General features: G+C 42.1%; 1 protein-coding gene across 4 annotated transcripts in view; it reads right to left on the bottom strand.

Moving 5' to 3' along the window:
- The window catches only part of ttll5 (tubulin tyrosine ligase-like family, member 5), a 50,112-nt gene that overhangs the window by 16,713 nt on the left and 18,752 nt on the right, over positions 1-14,647 (bottom strand). For 2 of the 4 annotated variants that reach the window (XM_020085120.2, XM_069535325.1), the window contains exons 15-28: positions 12,701-12,789; positions 12,082-12,123; positions 11,104-11,211; positions 10,524-10,615; positions 9,945-10,007; positions 9,165-9,313; positions 8,632-8,887; positions 7,500-7,617; positions 6,620-6,766; positions 6,401-6,492; positions 6,123-6,271; positions 5,257-5,844; positions 4,232-4,419; positions 2,023-2,162 (exon numbers count right to left, since the gene is read on the bottom strand). In XM_020085120.2, coding sequence (XP_019940679.2) covers positions 2,023-2,162; positions 4,232-4,419; positions 5,257-5,844; positions 6,123-6,271; positions 6,401-6,492; positions 6,620-6,766; positions 7,500-7,617; positions 8,632-8,887; positions 9,165-9,313; positions 9,945-10,007; positions 10,524-10,615; positions 11,104-11,211; positions 12,082-12,123; positions 12,701-12,789 — 2,221 coding nt within the window. The remainder of the gene's footprint in view (positions 1-2,022; positions 2,163-4,231; positions 4,420-5,256; positions 5,845-6,122; positions 6,272-6,400; positions 6,493-6,619; positions 6,767-7,499; positions 7,618-8,631; positions 8,888-9,164; positions 9,314-9,944; positions 10,008-10,523; positions 10,616-11,103; positions 11,212-12,081; positions 12,124-12,700; positions 12,790-14,647) is intronic. The other 2 variants (XM_020085121.2, XM_069535326.1) reach the window with 2 other exon arrangements.

Genomic DNA, 14,647 nt, shown 5'->3' with positions numbered 1-14,647 from the left:
ACATTCCTCCTCCTTTGAATATGAAACGTGAAGCTATACTATAATTTATTATCTGGTGAAAGAAGTGTAAAAGCAGAAACATTTAAAGGGAGTCACAAACCTTAGAGAAAATATATGATCCAGCAATGCATCAGAACTCCAGGAGTTGATCTTCAGTATCATATAGAGAAGCTACATGATACCCTCCATAAAATTATATATTCTGTTAAAACTCTCTTTCTTGGCTTGTGGAAATAAAAACATTTTAAAAAAGAGAAAAGGCCAGACATTCCTGGCATTCTCTCACAGCTCGATACACAAGAAAGGGCTGGATTGGAAAAACAGAGTCCAAGATCAGGGCCAAGCTGTCTGAGAGACTGTCACTCACATGTCAACAGAAGAATAAGAAAGGAGTGGTGGGGCGGTGACCATTGACAATTATCTTTCAATGAATTACACACCCTGAAATCGCCACTGGGTTCATTATCAAGGTCTGGTGCCACAGACCACAAGCATGTGATCATAGTCTGTGCTTCTGTTTCCTTCCTTCTCCTCTCTGAAGCAGTGTGAGAGGGGTGAGGAAGGAGGAATTTCAATGGTTGCAGAGGCAAGAGCCAGGAGCAGACAGACTATGTGGGTGTTGACACTGCACCCCCCGCCCCCACCAACACCACCACCACCACCACCACCCCTCCAACGCAATGTTTTAAGCTGCCAGCATGCTTCACACACTCCCGGCATTCAGCTGCCAATTCTGCTGCTGCTTAGCTCCACACAGCACAATAAAAGAAAAAAAAAAAACAGGGAACAAAATGCCCATTTCCACACACAACTCACTTTCCCAAAGACAGGCTGGCACTCCTGAAAGCTTTTTCCAAAGGCTAACAATCTTCAATCTGAAAATTTGTTAGAGACCATTAAAAAAGTCTGAGGTTCTATTGAGTGTGACCATAGGCCGTGATAATCTGCTTCTCTACAGTAAACACTTACAGTTGATCAGTCACTCAAAAGAAGATTGCTACTAATCTTGGGGTAATAATTGACTCAAACCTCTGTTTCTGTTTTCACTCCTGTTCTTTTTTTTTTCTCTCAAGGCAATTTACCAAGTTATATATTTTTTTATGAATTCCTGATTTGCAAAAAGTTGGGCAGACTTTTATCTCATCTTGCCTTAATTACTGTAAAGCACTTTAATTGAATCAGCCAGAGCTCCTAATAGCCCCTTCAATTTAACCAAAAGCTGCTGCCCGGGCCAATCACTGGCATCAACAGTCATGAACACATAACCTCTGCATTCGCCTCCCCACTCTTTAGGTGACAGTTCCTATTGTTTTCAAATTCTATTTTTCATTTTTAGACATACGAGACGTAACTTCAGCAACTAGGTGTCTCTTAATCAAAACATATACAAAAGACCTAGTTTGAGGATGTCATGAAGCAAGTTTCCTTTACCAAAAATCTAAATTTATATTCATTCTAAGTAATAATAACAAAAGGGTGACTGAGTTCCCCCCACATTATGGAATTTGCCCCCCTAACTTCTCTAGCCTCTTTTCAATCCCTTCACATATAAACTTTTCACATTCTTCAACTTTATATTTTGTTCATTTATATGGATGTTTGACCTTCACATATACAAGTATGTACATATTTTGCAATATTTTTGAGATGTGTTCTGCAAGAGTATGAGAGTAAATCCTGACCTTACATAAATGGTGCACAGAAATTCTGATTGGAATTTGGAGAGAAGTGAAGAAACCTCTTCTGTGAGTAAAAGATCTGAAACTTAGAATATTTCCATATTCAAAGATTCTGGATTTTATGGTGAGGGAGATGGGGTGGCTGTGATTTTTTCTTTTTTCTAAGTAGGTCAAATACAACTTTTGGTGGAAAAGCAATTTCAGACCCAAATTAACATTCAAAGACTGTTTTAATGTCTAAAAACATGTCTTGAGTGGATTTTAAATTTTCAAAAGAAACCTTGATACATTTGCCTTTTAAGGAAAAAAAACAAGATGCCATGCCACATTTCTTTGGACTCACCCAGTGCTGCTGGGTTTATCTGTTCCAGAGTGAACAGCTCTCACTGGGCCTTGTGCTGCAGCAGCAGTGTGCCGTACTTTAGGGTTCAGAGTGAAGCACTCTCTGCCTAGCATCCTGTTGGCCAGGTTTAGATTGGTCAGCTGTGGGCAGAGGAGAAGACTTTAAGAGATTATTCCACTTAGACAAATTAAATGACATTTTCATTACACTTATTGTAACAGGAAGTTGGTGTTCTATTGTTAAATCAATGTTAAGTCAAGTCTGTGCACTCATATCTTGCTACCAGCTGGCTCACACAGTGTTGAGAACTATGTTAAACTTATAATGAAGTGCTCGTGTTTTAAAATGTACACACCGCACATGGCACAGCTAGTCTCCGCTCAGCACTAAATCCAGCCATTATGACTTGTCAGGCCAAAAGTGTTTACAACCACATCAGCACTACTGAAGCAACTGCACCTCGGTGCTGCCCCGCACCCTGGGAACCATGCTTGGCACTGAAATCGAATGTTAGAATTAATCATACCGCTCTGGGGTTTTATTTACTTTATTTCCTGCTGCGTAGCATTAAATGTTCAATGGGAAAATTGTAAAGCTGCCAAGCCTCCTACAGCGTGAAAAATGTGTCAGCATGATGTTACTCAGCTATGGCCTTAAGTAACTTATCAAAGTAGACTGGTCATGTTCTTAGAAACTATTTAAATATATGAAGGAAATAAAAGCATATACGGATGAATATGGATGTATACAGTATAATGTATACAGTATATATTGTATATGGATAATACACATAGATATATAGTATATAGTATAGATAATGCAGGAGTTGTTGAGGAAATGCCACAAATCATTTAACATATCTGAACAAGAATATAGATAGAAAGATAGGTAGACAGGTAGACAGATAGGTAGATAGATAGATAGATAGATAGATAGACAGACAGACAGACAGACAGACAGACAGACAGACAGATAGATAGATAGATAGATAGATAGATAGATAAACTGTTATATGCTGTATTTTGTGCATCATCTTAAGGCATGTACACTGTCTTGATTCATTGAGACAAGTTTGTCTTATATTTCATTGTTGGGCACAAAAATACACAGGTACACATGTACAATCTTTATCGTATATACAGTATGTGGCCTGTAGCATGTGTGAGTAATTACCAAAACCTTAGAGGTCAACTTGTGTAACAGGGTGTTGTTCCTGTTTACAAAGTTCTCCATTTAGTTCAGCAAGTGATTTAATGACTTCAAATCTGAGCCCTGAAAAAGCGTAACGTCCTCTGAGTCTTTAAGTGCAGAACACTGGACTGTTTCACCCTGAAAAATAAACTGCTGCCATTTCCAGGATTAACTATTCAGAGGAAACACAGCAAACTTCTTTCAGACCGACAGAATAATGTACAGTCAAAAGGAAGCTATAAAAACTGCAGTCTGTGTGGTCTGGTACCATCACAAAAAACTTTGACAGAAAAAAGCCAGTGAGGAAGAGGAGAAAGAGGAGGAGGAGGAGGAGGAGGGGGAGGGGGAGGAGGAGCAGGGAAGAGAGGTTTCGGGGCTCCCCAGGCCAAAGGACAAACCTTTGGGGAATATAGAAAAAGGTGGTGATGGAGCAAGTGAAGCTGCCGCTCCCCTGCTCAGTGCCAATTTGCCACATTCCTCTATTTATAAGCATCAATTACCACAAAAAGTGGCTGCTTGTTAAGTATCAACAGAAATCACTCCCCCATGGTGCATCTGATAATGAGACCTCACACAGAGCTGGGGCTTGATGCGGCTCACCACTGTTAAACCCAGCCAGCTTCAAACCCCAGCTCCAGACTCACCCCCGCACCAGCCCGAGCCCACAGGCTGCAGGCGAGCTGAGGGCTGATGGCGGAGGAAGGTGCGCAGTAAGAGGCAGCAGACCCCCCGGCTCTGACAGGTCTGCTGAATGAACGAGCAGCGAGATGCTGCGCATCAGCATGAGGTCAGAGCCAGGTTTACACATCAACACAGAGAAATATCAGAGACCTCACAGTGAGAGACTACTGAAGAGCGGCCAGATTCCTCTTCCTTTCATGAAACGTTACAGCTCAGATTACAGTTGCTTCATAACTCAGCACAGTTTCTTTATTCGAACACGGTGAAACGTTCTGCTCCAGGTGGGTGTAGCTGTTGGCTCTGTGGGTTAAAGAGGTTAAAAACCTAATTAACTCACGTGTTGTGTGAGCAGGTTGATGTGACTGGAGCTGGCATAGTTGCGAGCAACCTGCTTATCCGCCAGCTTTTGCAGGGCTGAAATGAAGGCCTGCTGGTTAGACTGGGCCTGGGCAGAGAGGGAGTTTAACTCCTTAAAGGCCCCCACTGAGTTTGACTTAAGTTTACTGGAGCTGCTCCTCCTGTTGACTGAAGAGAAAAATCAGAAGACAGATGTGAGAACATATAAGGCCGAGTTCAGACCTGGTATTTCCTAGACCTAGTGTTTCAGCATCAAGGTCGTCTGTTCACACCTGCATTAAAATACGTCCTGAATGTGTCTCCTGTGACCACTAGGATTTTATTTCCTCACTCTATATGCAAATACACATGTAGGTCATTTTGGTTTTGTCTTTTTTGTCAAGCACACCAACAGGAAGCCGGTGTAGGCCGTGGAAGATGCGAGTGCATGAATCCTCGCGTAGACATAATACTAACAAACCCACAACAAGGGCGGGACATTTTCATTTGGTTGGGATGTTTTGATTTTGATGAATTGATTGCACACAAAAAAACAAGCGCAGAAGAAAAGGGTCTGAGAGCAGACATTTCACGTGCACATAGAAGCAGCACAAGTGTGAAGAAAAGATCTGAAGCTGGGGCGCTGGTAATATAAGCACACGCGAGGCATATTAGAGTGCAAGCGCAGAGTTTTGAGTGAGAGCATTACATAATCTGAATGGAAATCAATAAATCCAACCCTCAAACTGAAAGACCACGCTCTCGAATCAAGATAGGAAAAAAGACTCACGTGTTGTGAGACAATGAGTGTCCCAGACAACCTTTGAATGTGGTTTGAGTGATTAAATGTCAGGACGCATTCAGGACACATTTGGGTGCATTCAGACCTGTACTTAGCACTGACCACTTGTGATCGGATCACGATGGGATTACCAACAGGACTGATGGTAATCCCAGGTATGAACGGGTTTAAGACTGAATCAGACAACAATCAGTGCAGCACAGACCAAGAAACAAAAGGTTTACGTTGGCCTGCAGATGTGGGTCTTGAGAGCTTCTGGCTGTAGATGTGCGTGGCACTCTGGATGGATGAGGCTGCCCCAGAACCGGACGTGAATGTGGTGAAGGACTGAATCCTCCTGAGCTCCTGGGATGGTTGCGCGGTAGAGACTGTGTTAGAGCCCGCGGAAACAGCTGTCCACGTCACTCTCGGGGGTTGCGTGACCATAGGGGCAGAGGTGTACGCAGGAGGGTCGGAAAGAGTCTCAGAATGACAGAACTGAGACTTTGCCAAGCTCTGTGCGTAGGACGGGGGCTGTAGAGCGGGTGGTGGTGGCGGTGGTGGACAGTGAAGAGGGAGGGATGTTGGTGCAGGGGAGCAGTGCTGCACATGAATATGTGTGCAGTCTAAAGTCACAGGAAAGCCAGAGTAGTGCTGAGACGCATGGACATCTGGCTGGGCTTTACTGGCTCCAACCGCTGCCTGTTGTTCTTCAGACAGCACACGTACAGAAGGTTGACGCTCAGCGGCCTTGATGTCTGGGTCACTGCTGACTTTCCCCGTGGAGAGCGAGGACTCTGAAGTGCTGGAATCCTCTTTGGCCACAGACGGAGCTGCTCAAAAGACGAAAGAAGCCAGAGCCCCTTTATCATCAGTTAGCCATTCCTCGCCTCTGACACACATTTGTTTTCCCCCAACGAGAGCTAATCATTTGATGCTGGCCTTTTCCTCACCCCACATGACTCAGTCCTTTTCCCTTAACTTTTTTCTCTAGTTTACAAATCTAAACAATTCCTGTTTACTGTGCTTGAATGATAAAATATTAAACATAAAGCAGACCTACAGAAACAAGTATATGGGGGGAGAAAAAAAACACATGGAAGGAACTCACTTTTGGAATTCTCACAGTTGCCAGAATCTCCCGAGGCATTTATTTCACGAACGTCTTTCTTAACACTCCTGACTTTTGTTCCTAGGAAGACGTTGGCTGATTTATTTTTCTGTGTGTAGAATGTCAGTACTTCCTCCAGATCGTTTTCACTGTTAATGAAAACAGGAGATAAATGTGTATAGCAGACTGAGATCACTCTTCACTCAGTAGCATATATAAGTGGAACAGTAAAGAGCCAAACTTTGAACAATGGTGTGAGGGCTTGCCAATTCACTAACCTTGCAGCAGTGATGTACTCCTGAAAAACACTGGGGTTAACACAGTGCTCCTCTTTGCTCTTCTCCTGTTTTTTCACCATGTGCTCAGTTTCCTGAGAAGATAAGAACAGAAATAAAACAGCACATTTACTCAGATGTCTGTAGAGAAACTGCACAATGTCTATTGCGTTAATTTTAATTTATTCTTCGCTAAAAAAATTGGCATCTGGGAACATGTACCTTGTTGTAACAGTGGATAAACTCTCCTAACTGGTGGGACAGGATGCGTCTGCGGTCTTGGAGTGGTAACTGGCGACTGGGCAATACCACCTTAATGTCTTGTTGAAGGTTACTGGCTGCTCTTCTCAGGAAGCGAATCACCAGCTCCTGTGCAGACAGAAAACATATACGTGATTACCACTGCTATATCATGCTGATCTTAGTCCAACTCCCTGTGAGTATGTGTGTGTGTGTGTGTGTGTGTGTGCAGATCAAGTATTACTCATGTTTTGGGGAATCTCTTTACAAAATCACATTATGTTGACTTTTGTTAGATGTGGGGAAAAAAATCAAGTCCCAATAATGAAAATAATTGAATTTTAAGACAAAGACATGTTTTATTGTTAGGATAAAATTAGGTTTTGGTCAAAGTTTAGGTTAAAGTTAGATTAAGAGTAAGGCAAATAGTAACTATGGAGACACGTCATGGAGGCACATCAGTGTGCGTGTGTGTGTGTGTGTGTTTGTGTGTGTGTGTGTGTGCGCTCTCCTTTTCAGCATGAAATGCTTTTCAGAACACTGGGCCCTTTGAAGTTAAAGGCCTAGACATCAGGCCTGAGATCATATTCATTTTCCCCGAAGGTTTGAGGTCACTGATGATGATGTACACCATTACAATGCAGACTTTTCCAATCAGGCCATTTTCATTTTTTAAGAGACTACATTTTCCTTCTACGTGGCCACAAATATGCATCATACACATTTCAGCTATAGTAAGGGAACAAATGAGTAACAGAATATCAAATGAGATGAAGTCTGGCACAGACATATGGGAAAAATGCTCCAGGATAAATCACCCAGTTTATTGGTAAGAGGAGATTAAAAATGATTATCACTGTACCATTTGGTCGCTGTCCTTGTCTGGCCAAGCTGGGACGGAGTTGGTTCGGCTCTCTGCTAACAGTCTTAGCTGGACTCGTTGCAGGTATGAGGAGAAGGCCACCCTGGCCTGCACCTTACTGGAGAGGAGATGCAAAAGCAGAAAGAGCGGAAAATCATGATGAACTCCAAAGTTAAACAAAAGATGAATGATAAAGATTATCTACTAGGTCTTTACTTAAAGTCAGGGTCATATTTTAGTTTACTCCTCTGGGTTTTAGATGCTTTGATCTTACACTTAGACAGTAAGGACTATTTTGTTACGCATGCAGTGATACATCTGTTACAACAAGAAGATGATGCGTTCCTCTTCATTCCTTTTTGCTGACATATCATCCAGATAAACAGAGAAAACAAAAACAGGTACAGCGTGTATCACTTTCAGCCAGAAGTTGTTGAAACACAATGTATCCTGTCCTGCACTGATATCAGAATGATAGATTGTCTCTACGTCCCAGGTGAACGAAAAAAAAAAAAAGCTATAAAAAAATGTTTTGAAAAAAGCTGTCAAACACAAACAATGATATGCTGTACTATAATTTCCTTGCTTCATACACAGTCTTGGCAAGCACTGCGGAATTTCTACAAACTCAGACATGTTATTGTAATTCCTCCTCGAATTACAATTTCAGGCACACTTTTAAAATCGACAAGAGACCGCAGACTGTTGCATGCAATACAGCAGTACATACAGCACAAACAAGCAGCAGTGTGTTGTGCTTTTAGGGATATATGAAAAGAAACATTTTTCATTTCCAGGTAATATAAAAATACTTATTTTTAATCCTCCTTCATGTATGGTGAAGCATTAACTTTGTAACTGGCACTAAATCAACATGTTTTATTGCCCATTTATTTTACTAGCAGGTTAGATGTTATTAAAAATCCAAGATGTGGATATCGTGCAGACTGTTCTTTCAGACCACACTGGTGGCATAGGTACACAATGATGAGGAAAGCCTGAACGTCTTCTTATCTCCTTTGCTGGGTACATAGAGAGGGAAGGATGGGAGAGCGAATGAGATGAAAATACTGAAAGGGAGGCCGATGACGGCAGCAGCCAACGTGAGCAGCAGCCCAGAACATGGACTGACCTGAGGTCCCACCCTTGCTGGAGGATGTTGAGCAGGTTGACTCTGGGCCTGGCATTGTCTGTGGCTGCCTCCGAGCTGGGCAGAGCCTCACTGTGGCAGCACTCCAGTGGTGCGGCCACTTGTTTTCTTTGCTCTGCTACCAAAGCCTTGTGTGAGACTGGCCCGAGAACTTGTTTCACCTCCTCTCTTTGCTCCCGAGCGCAGTCCTCTCCCCCCCAACTGCTGCTCTCAGCCGAGGAGGCCTTGGATTCCTTCCCTGAGGCACGCACCGTTGAAAGGAAAGACAAATGTCAGTTGCATCACTGGCATTTTGGATTAAATACATGTATACACTCAAAATAGGCCTTTTATTGTTGCTGCAATGAAATGAACTCATTCAGAGTCATATTTGGCCAACCTCACCATGACACAGGGGAGTTATTTATTGGAACCAAAAGTGTATTAGTGTGTGATGTTATCCCACTTAGCTACGCTCTTCTCAGTTACACAAAAAAAGCAGTTTGCTAAAATGAGGCGGAACACATTGGGCCTACCCGATTTTTTCTTCCCCACAGCAGAGCGATGAGTCAGGTGGCGCTGTCTCCTCTTACGGGCCTCCAGAGACAGCAACTTCCTCTCATACTGGACTACGTGACAGCGATGGACAGCGTCCACCTGCAGCTGCACATTCCCATTCACATTCCTGAGAGACAGAACAAGACACATCAGCCCAATTGTAATAACAACAAAAATAATGATTTATACACATATTAGCAACAATTACAAGGTAATTTGCAGCACATTTTTTAACTGAAGCCAGTTCTGAGAAAGATTAGTGGGTTTAGTAGTTTGTCCAGATCTTGACGTGACCGGCAGTGACGGTCCAAAAGAAGGAGAACGAAAAGCAAATAATAACAGCAGCTGAAGTCTTGCAGCAACAACCATCTCCTTAATCTGGCTTCCTAACGAAAATGGAAAAATCATAGATGGCTTAGTTGGGGGCCAAATCTCCAGACAATATTGCATTGCAATCAAAGCTGTGGTTAAAACTTGAAAGCACGTACTGATCAAATAACATAAATGTATGTTGCATTAAAATAACAAAAAATGTGGTTCAATAAAAATTACTATAATTGTTTTCCCCTTCTGCCCCTGAATCAACAACGCCACATACACACTGGGCGCATGCTGGAAAAGTTGACTTTGCTTTTCAGCTGTTCCCCTCACCTATTCAATCCAAGGACCAAACAAACGCCACGTTAAAACCCGACCCCTTTCCACAAACCGATGGAGAGATTTATTCCCCCAATCTCAACCACAGTGGAAATGCTTACCTTCCATGGAAAAGTCTGTTCGCCAGCATATAGTTCATTGAAGTCTTGGACTCCAGATATCCACTGAGAGAAGAAGATAATAAGCAAATTACAATAATCATAAAGGCAGTGGCCCCAATAAGCCTTGACCACTCTACTTTGTGGCAAATGTGTTAAAATGAGGCTTCTGTTATACAGCTACTCGGAACGCGGCCGCTATTAAATACACCAATAATTTCCCAACAACCGCTCAATAATATGCTTCTTAAAATGCCACAAAATCCCTGCTGCTAATGCAGCCATGGAGCTAATCAGGCAACAAATCCTCATATAGGAATATGAAATGTAAGCACAAAAGCAGATTTCCTCTCTAAACTTCAACAATTAGTCACTGTAGGATGTAAGCTTCTCCTGGAACAGAGCACAGAGTTCAACTAACAGGTTGTGAAAACAAATGATCAGTAACTGTAGCTACACCTCAGTCTGGTACTTCAATTAGACACAGTCAAGAGGAGTCACATGGTCTGGTATTTCTAAACTGATCACATCAATTTAACCTGAATGTCTACTTTTATTTAAGGACACTTTTACACTGCTCACCTGTAGAGCTCCCATGTTTCTGCAGTGGGAAAGATCCTGATGAAACCTCCTCGTCTCTCGTACTCCTCCTTTATCCTCCTCAGCACTTTCATCTATATTTGTGAAAAAACAAAGGAAAGCTAAATATGTTTTCTAAAATTAAAACAGCTTAAATAAAGACATTCTGCACACTGTGTTTTCTGAGTTGTGAACTAAATTATATCACTGTTCTTTGATGCATTAATGCTGGTTTTAATATATTAATTACAGAAATAAAAAATCTACTGTCATGACATGTGCCTTTGCCAGGGGTTCATATGGTTTTTGGACCACTGCGCTCCTCAAGCACATTTTAGTACCGGTTGTCTCGGCACCAGTTGCCTGTGCCCGTGACTCTGAATGGCCAGTGTCTTGTTGGTCAGGAAATTCTGGAGTTCATACGTTCATACGTAATTTTTGTTGCAAAGGTGTGTGTGCTGCTACTGGAGTCAATGAGTGTGTGTGTGTGTGTGTGTGTGTGTGTTTGTGTGTTAATGTTTTCAGGTTTAAATACATGTTCAAATAGTAGAAATCAGACACATAACCATTATGAAGAGCTTACCTCCTCAGCAGTCAGGCTCAAAGTGCTTTCTCCTTGACCTTGTTTAGTGGCTTGCTTGTCTTTTGACCCCTCTGTTTCAGAGGTACTAGCTGACGCAGGCTTCTGTCGCTACAGGGTACAAGAGTGGAGGCAAAACATGTAAAGGAATGTAATTACGCTCAAAGGTTTTCAACAGTCGTCATACATTTTTGGAAAAGATGTGATTTCTGACTGACAAACATGACCTTTTTCATTAAAAAAATATCTCATTTATAAATGTAAACTACACCTAGAGAAACAAAAGAACCCTCTCTTCTTTCCCTACTGTCAGATAAATGGAACATTTTGTTATACACTGGCATTCCTGGCTGTTTCCCTGCTGCATGCACGACCAGGCTGTGATTGACAACTTTGGCATGTGGACTGGAACTTGGGCCAGACAGCAAGGCGCAACCCCACAGGATCACATACAGAATTTGTCATCTAAATAGCAGGAGGATTACATTTAATTTGTCTGACGCGGCTGGGGGGATACAAAGGCAGCCAAAAAGTGACAAGGCCTAATCCCACTAAAAGAGTCTCAACTGTTGCCCCTAATCAAAGTAAGAGGAGAGGACAGGTTCACCGAAGGCCCCTGGAGTTCTTCAACAGCCCCTGTGAAGGCCCTGCCTTGGAGTCGGCCTTGTTTTAGGTACGTCTGAGTAACTGAGACTCCGCACAGCAAAGTTTCTGATTTTTGGAGTCAAGGGGTGCATTGCAGCATCTCAAGCACTTGCTTACAAAAGCCACTTTGCTAATGTAATGAGGATTCTATTAAAAAGCAGCATTAGCGATCAATATAAACCGTTTGTCTGCCACAATGAAAAACAGTAAAGCCACATAATCAAATCAGAGAAAAGCAGGAAGCAATTTCTTACCGGTAATGTAACAGCCATCAAGGAATTGCAAAGGAACAAGGCAAAAGAAGATTAATATGTTGGAGTCAGAAGAAAGACTTACCGCTCTGCTGTGTGCAGTGGCTGTCAGAGCAGACAAAGGTTTCTGAGAGGCAATGGGTGAAGACAGTGAGCTGTGGGTGAGCTTCAGCATTATAATTTAACCTTTTCCAAAACCGTATACAGATGACATGCATGCTACATCAGCACGCAACAATGAAACACTGTTACTGTGTGTCTACACAGGTCGTTTACACAATGTAAGGTGGAGCAGAAATCTGTCTGATTTAGTAATCTCCCTCCAGCAAGACCCTGCGCCAAATCTGGGTGCAGTAGTCAAGCAGAGGGAGCCAAGTGCATTAGCTGTTGTGGCATCATTAGGCAACGAGGCCTGGAGAGAGCATTAGTCACTTGATTAGAAATGATAAAACAATAAGCCACAGAGAGTAGCACTTACAAACTGATGTCACTCAAACGCTGTAATTACATTAGCAGTTGTTTTGCATTACAGTGAATTTTCCATGAGGGTAAGAGACGAGCTCAGCGACAGTGGCAGGAATGTAGTGTGAGCAACAGAGAGATGAAGACAAGGATGGGAATATTTCACAAGGACGGGTGAATGAGTGCAACACTCCTGCTTGGCTCTTTTCTATGTATGTGTGTGTGTGTTAAGCGTGTAATACCTGCGCTCTGGGGGCTGCTGGGTGTTTGGGGTCCAGGGAGACCCGGTCAGAGCGTGGTTGTTTCATCAGAGGGTCCTGACACACAAAGCCTACAGGGGCGCAGACAACTCATAACAATGTGTATCGATAACATCAGGTCTTAAATATGTTCATTTCCAAGAACTTCATACTGTTTGTTGCATCACATCTTCAGTGTTTGTGCAAGACACAGCAAGGCAAAAAGAGGGGATTCAACAATATCTTAACAAATACCCTGCATATGTAACACATATATTTGATATGTTTTTCGGCAGAAAGGTTAGAGGTGTTTTAATACAATGATTGATTGTTGAGTGTTGCACAATACAACATGTGATAGGAGAGGCCCTGACAATAACACTTTTAAATGCATGTGTGTGTGTGCGCGTGTGTGTGTGTGTGTGTGCGTGTGTGTGTGTGTGTGAGAGAAAGAGAGCTTTGTATATTTTGATGATGATGATAACAGCACTAAAACCTGCTGATGCTGATTGACTGCACTGGTATAATTTTGTTGCAATCATATTGTCACTTTTTCTACATTGTGTTTCCCTGTGTATAAAATGTGCTCCAGAAACAATATTTGACTGATGTGGAACAGGCCTTGTTCCTTGATTGAAGGCACAGCTCAACATTTTGCAAATACACTTTGTCACTTTCTTGCTGGGAGTTAGAGAAGAAGAGTGGCACCACACTGTATTACTTACTGTTAAATGTAACCCAGCAGCTGTGAGTTACCTTAGCATAATAAGCAATTTATTTTTCAAAGTGTCCTGCACCAAAATGTGCCCAGCCCACATTGGCTTACGAGACGCAACAAATATAGCTAGAATGGTACTCAGAAGAGTGTATATATATCCTCCAGTCCGCTTATGAAAGCACATTTATATTTTGTACATTCAGTTTTTTCATCTGCTCCAAATTGTAGAGACTCATACATATCAGTCCCCTAAACATGTCTGATTTCTTTCAAGACCCATGAATTTTTCTCTGGAAATCAACAAAAACTTAATATCTCACGATGTTGGAGAAAGTGGAAAAAAATTCAAAAATCGACCCCCTGATCCAGATCTGCACCGAATTTGATGGGTTCTTCTCTGACCCGTACCACATCATTCCACCAAATTGTGTGGTAATCAGTCCAATAGTTTTTGCGTAATCATGCTAGCTAATAAAGAAACAAACAAACGGACTGTGGTGAAACACACGTCAGATTGTCACTAACAATATAAAGCAAAATCCTTAAACATTTATGAAACTTAAAACAACAAACTGTCCCTTTCCATACATAAAATACCGGAAAAAAATAAAATGTCAGCAAGGGAAGTTAGCTGTTTCCCTGTTTCCAGTCTTTATGCCAAGCAAAGACAACTGACTCGAAGCAAACATATTTCTCAAAATGACTATTTCATCTTTGTAGTCAGGGAAAAAAGTTACGTTTTGTTTTACATTCATCAACTACTCAACTGGATTAATAAAGTTGCAAACATTTACATTTAAGTGCATCACAGTGGCAGCTTAGAGAAGTGAGGGAAATGTTTGCAACTAATGGATGTTCCCACCCTGTCAATATGATGTGAATCTATGATCCTCTGTTTGTCAATTCCCACAGAGTTGACTACTGGCAAAAGTGAAATGTTCCAGAAATACACTATGTTTATGTTGTATCTTGCCGCAGTCATACTTGAGCTGAATTAAGTCTATTGACAGCTTGGAGCTGCAGGCTATTTGTTCTACCTCATCCGAGCCGTCAGGTAAGAATCAGGCCCCTGCCTCGCTCTTGCCTAAACACAGCAATTATCACAAACATGGGCGACACGGAGCTGACAGCTATACACAGGCGGAAAATGAATGCTAATGGAATGCTGTCATTATTTACAGGTCTGGGATGCAGCCCAAGTGTTATCAGCCAACAGCGTCTGACTTCGTTTG

The sequence above is a fragment of the Paralichthys olivaceus genome, chromosome 12 (genome assembly GCF_024713975.1).
Source record: "Paralichthys olivaceus isolate ysfri-2021 chromosome 12, ASM2471397v2, whole genome shotgun sequence".
Lineage (NCBI taxonomy): Eukaryota > Metazoa > Chordata > Actinopteri > Pleuronectiformes > Paralichthyidae > Paralichthys > Paralichthys olivaceus.
Note: the sequence above shows the minus strand (reverse complement) of the source record. Positions and strands in the feature narration are given on the sequence as shown.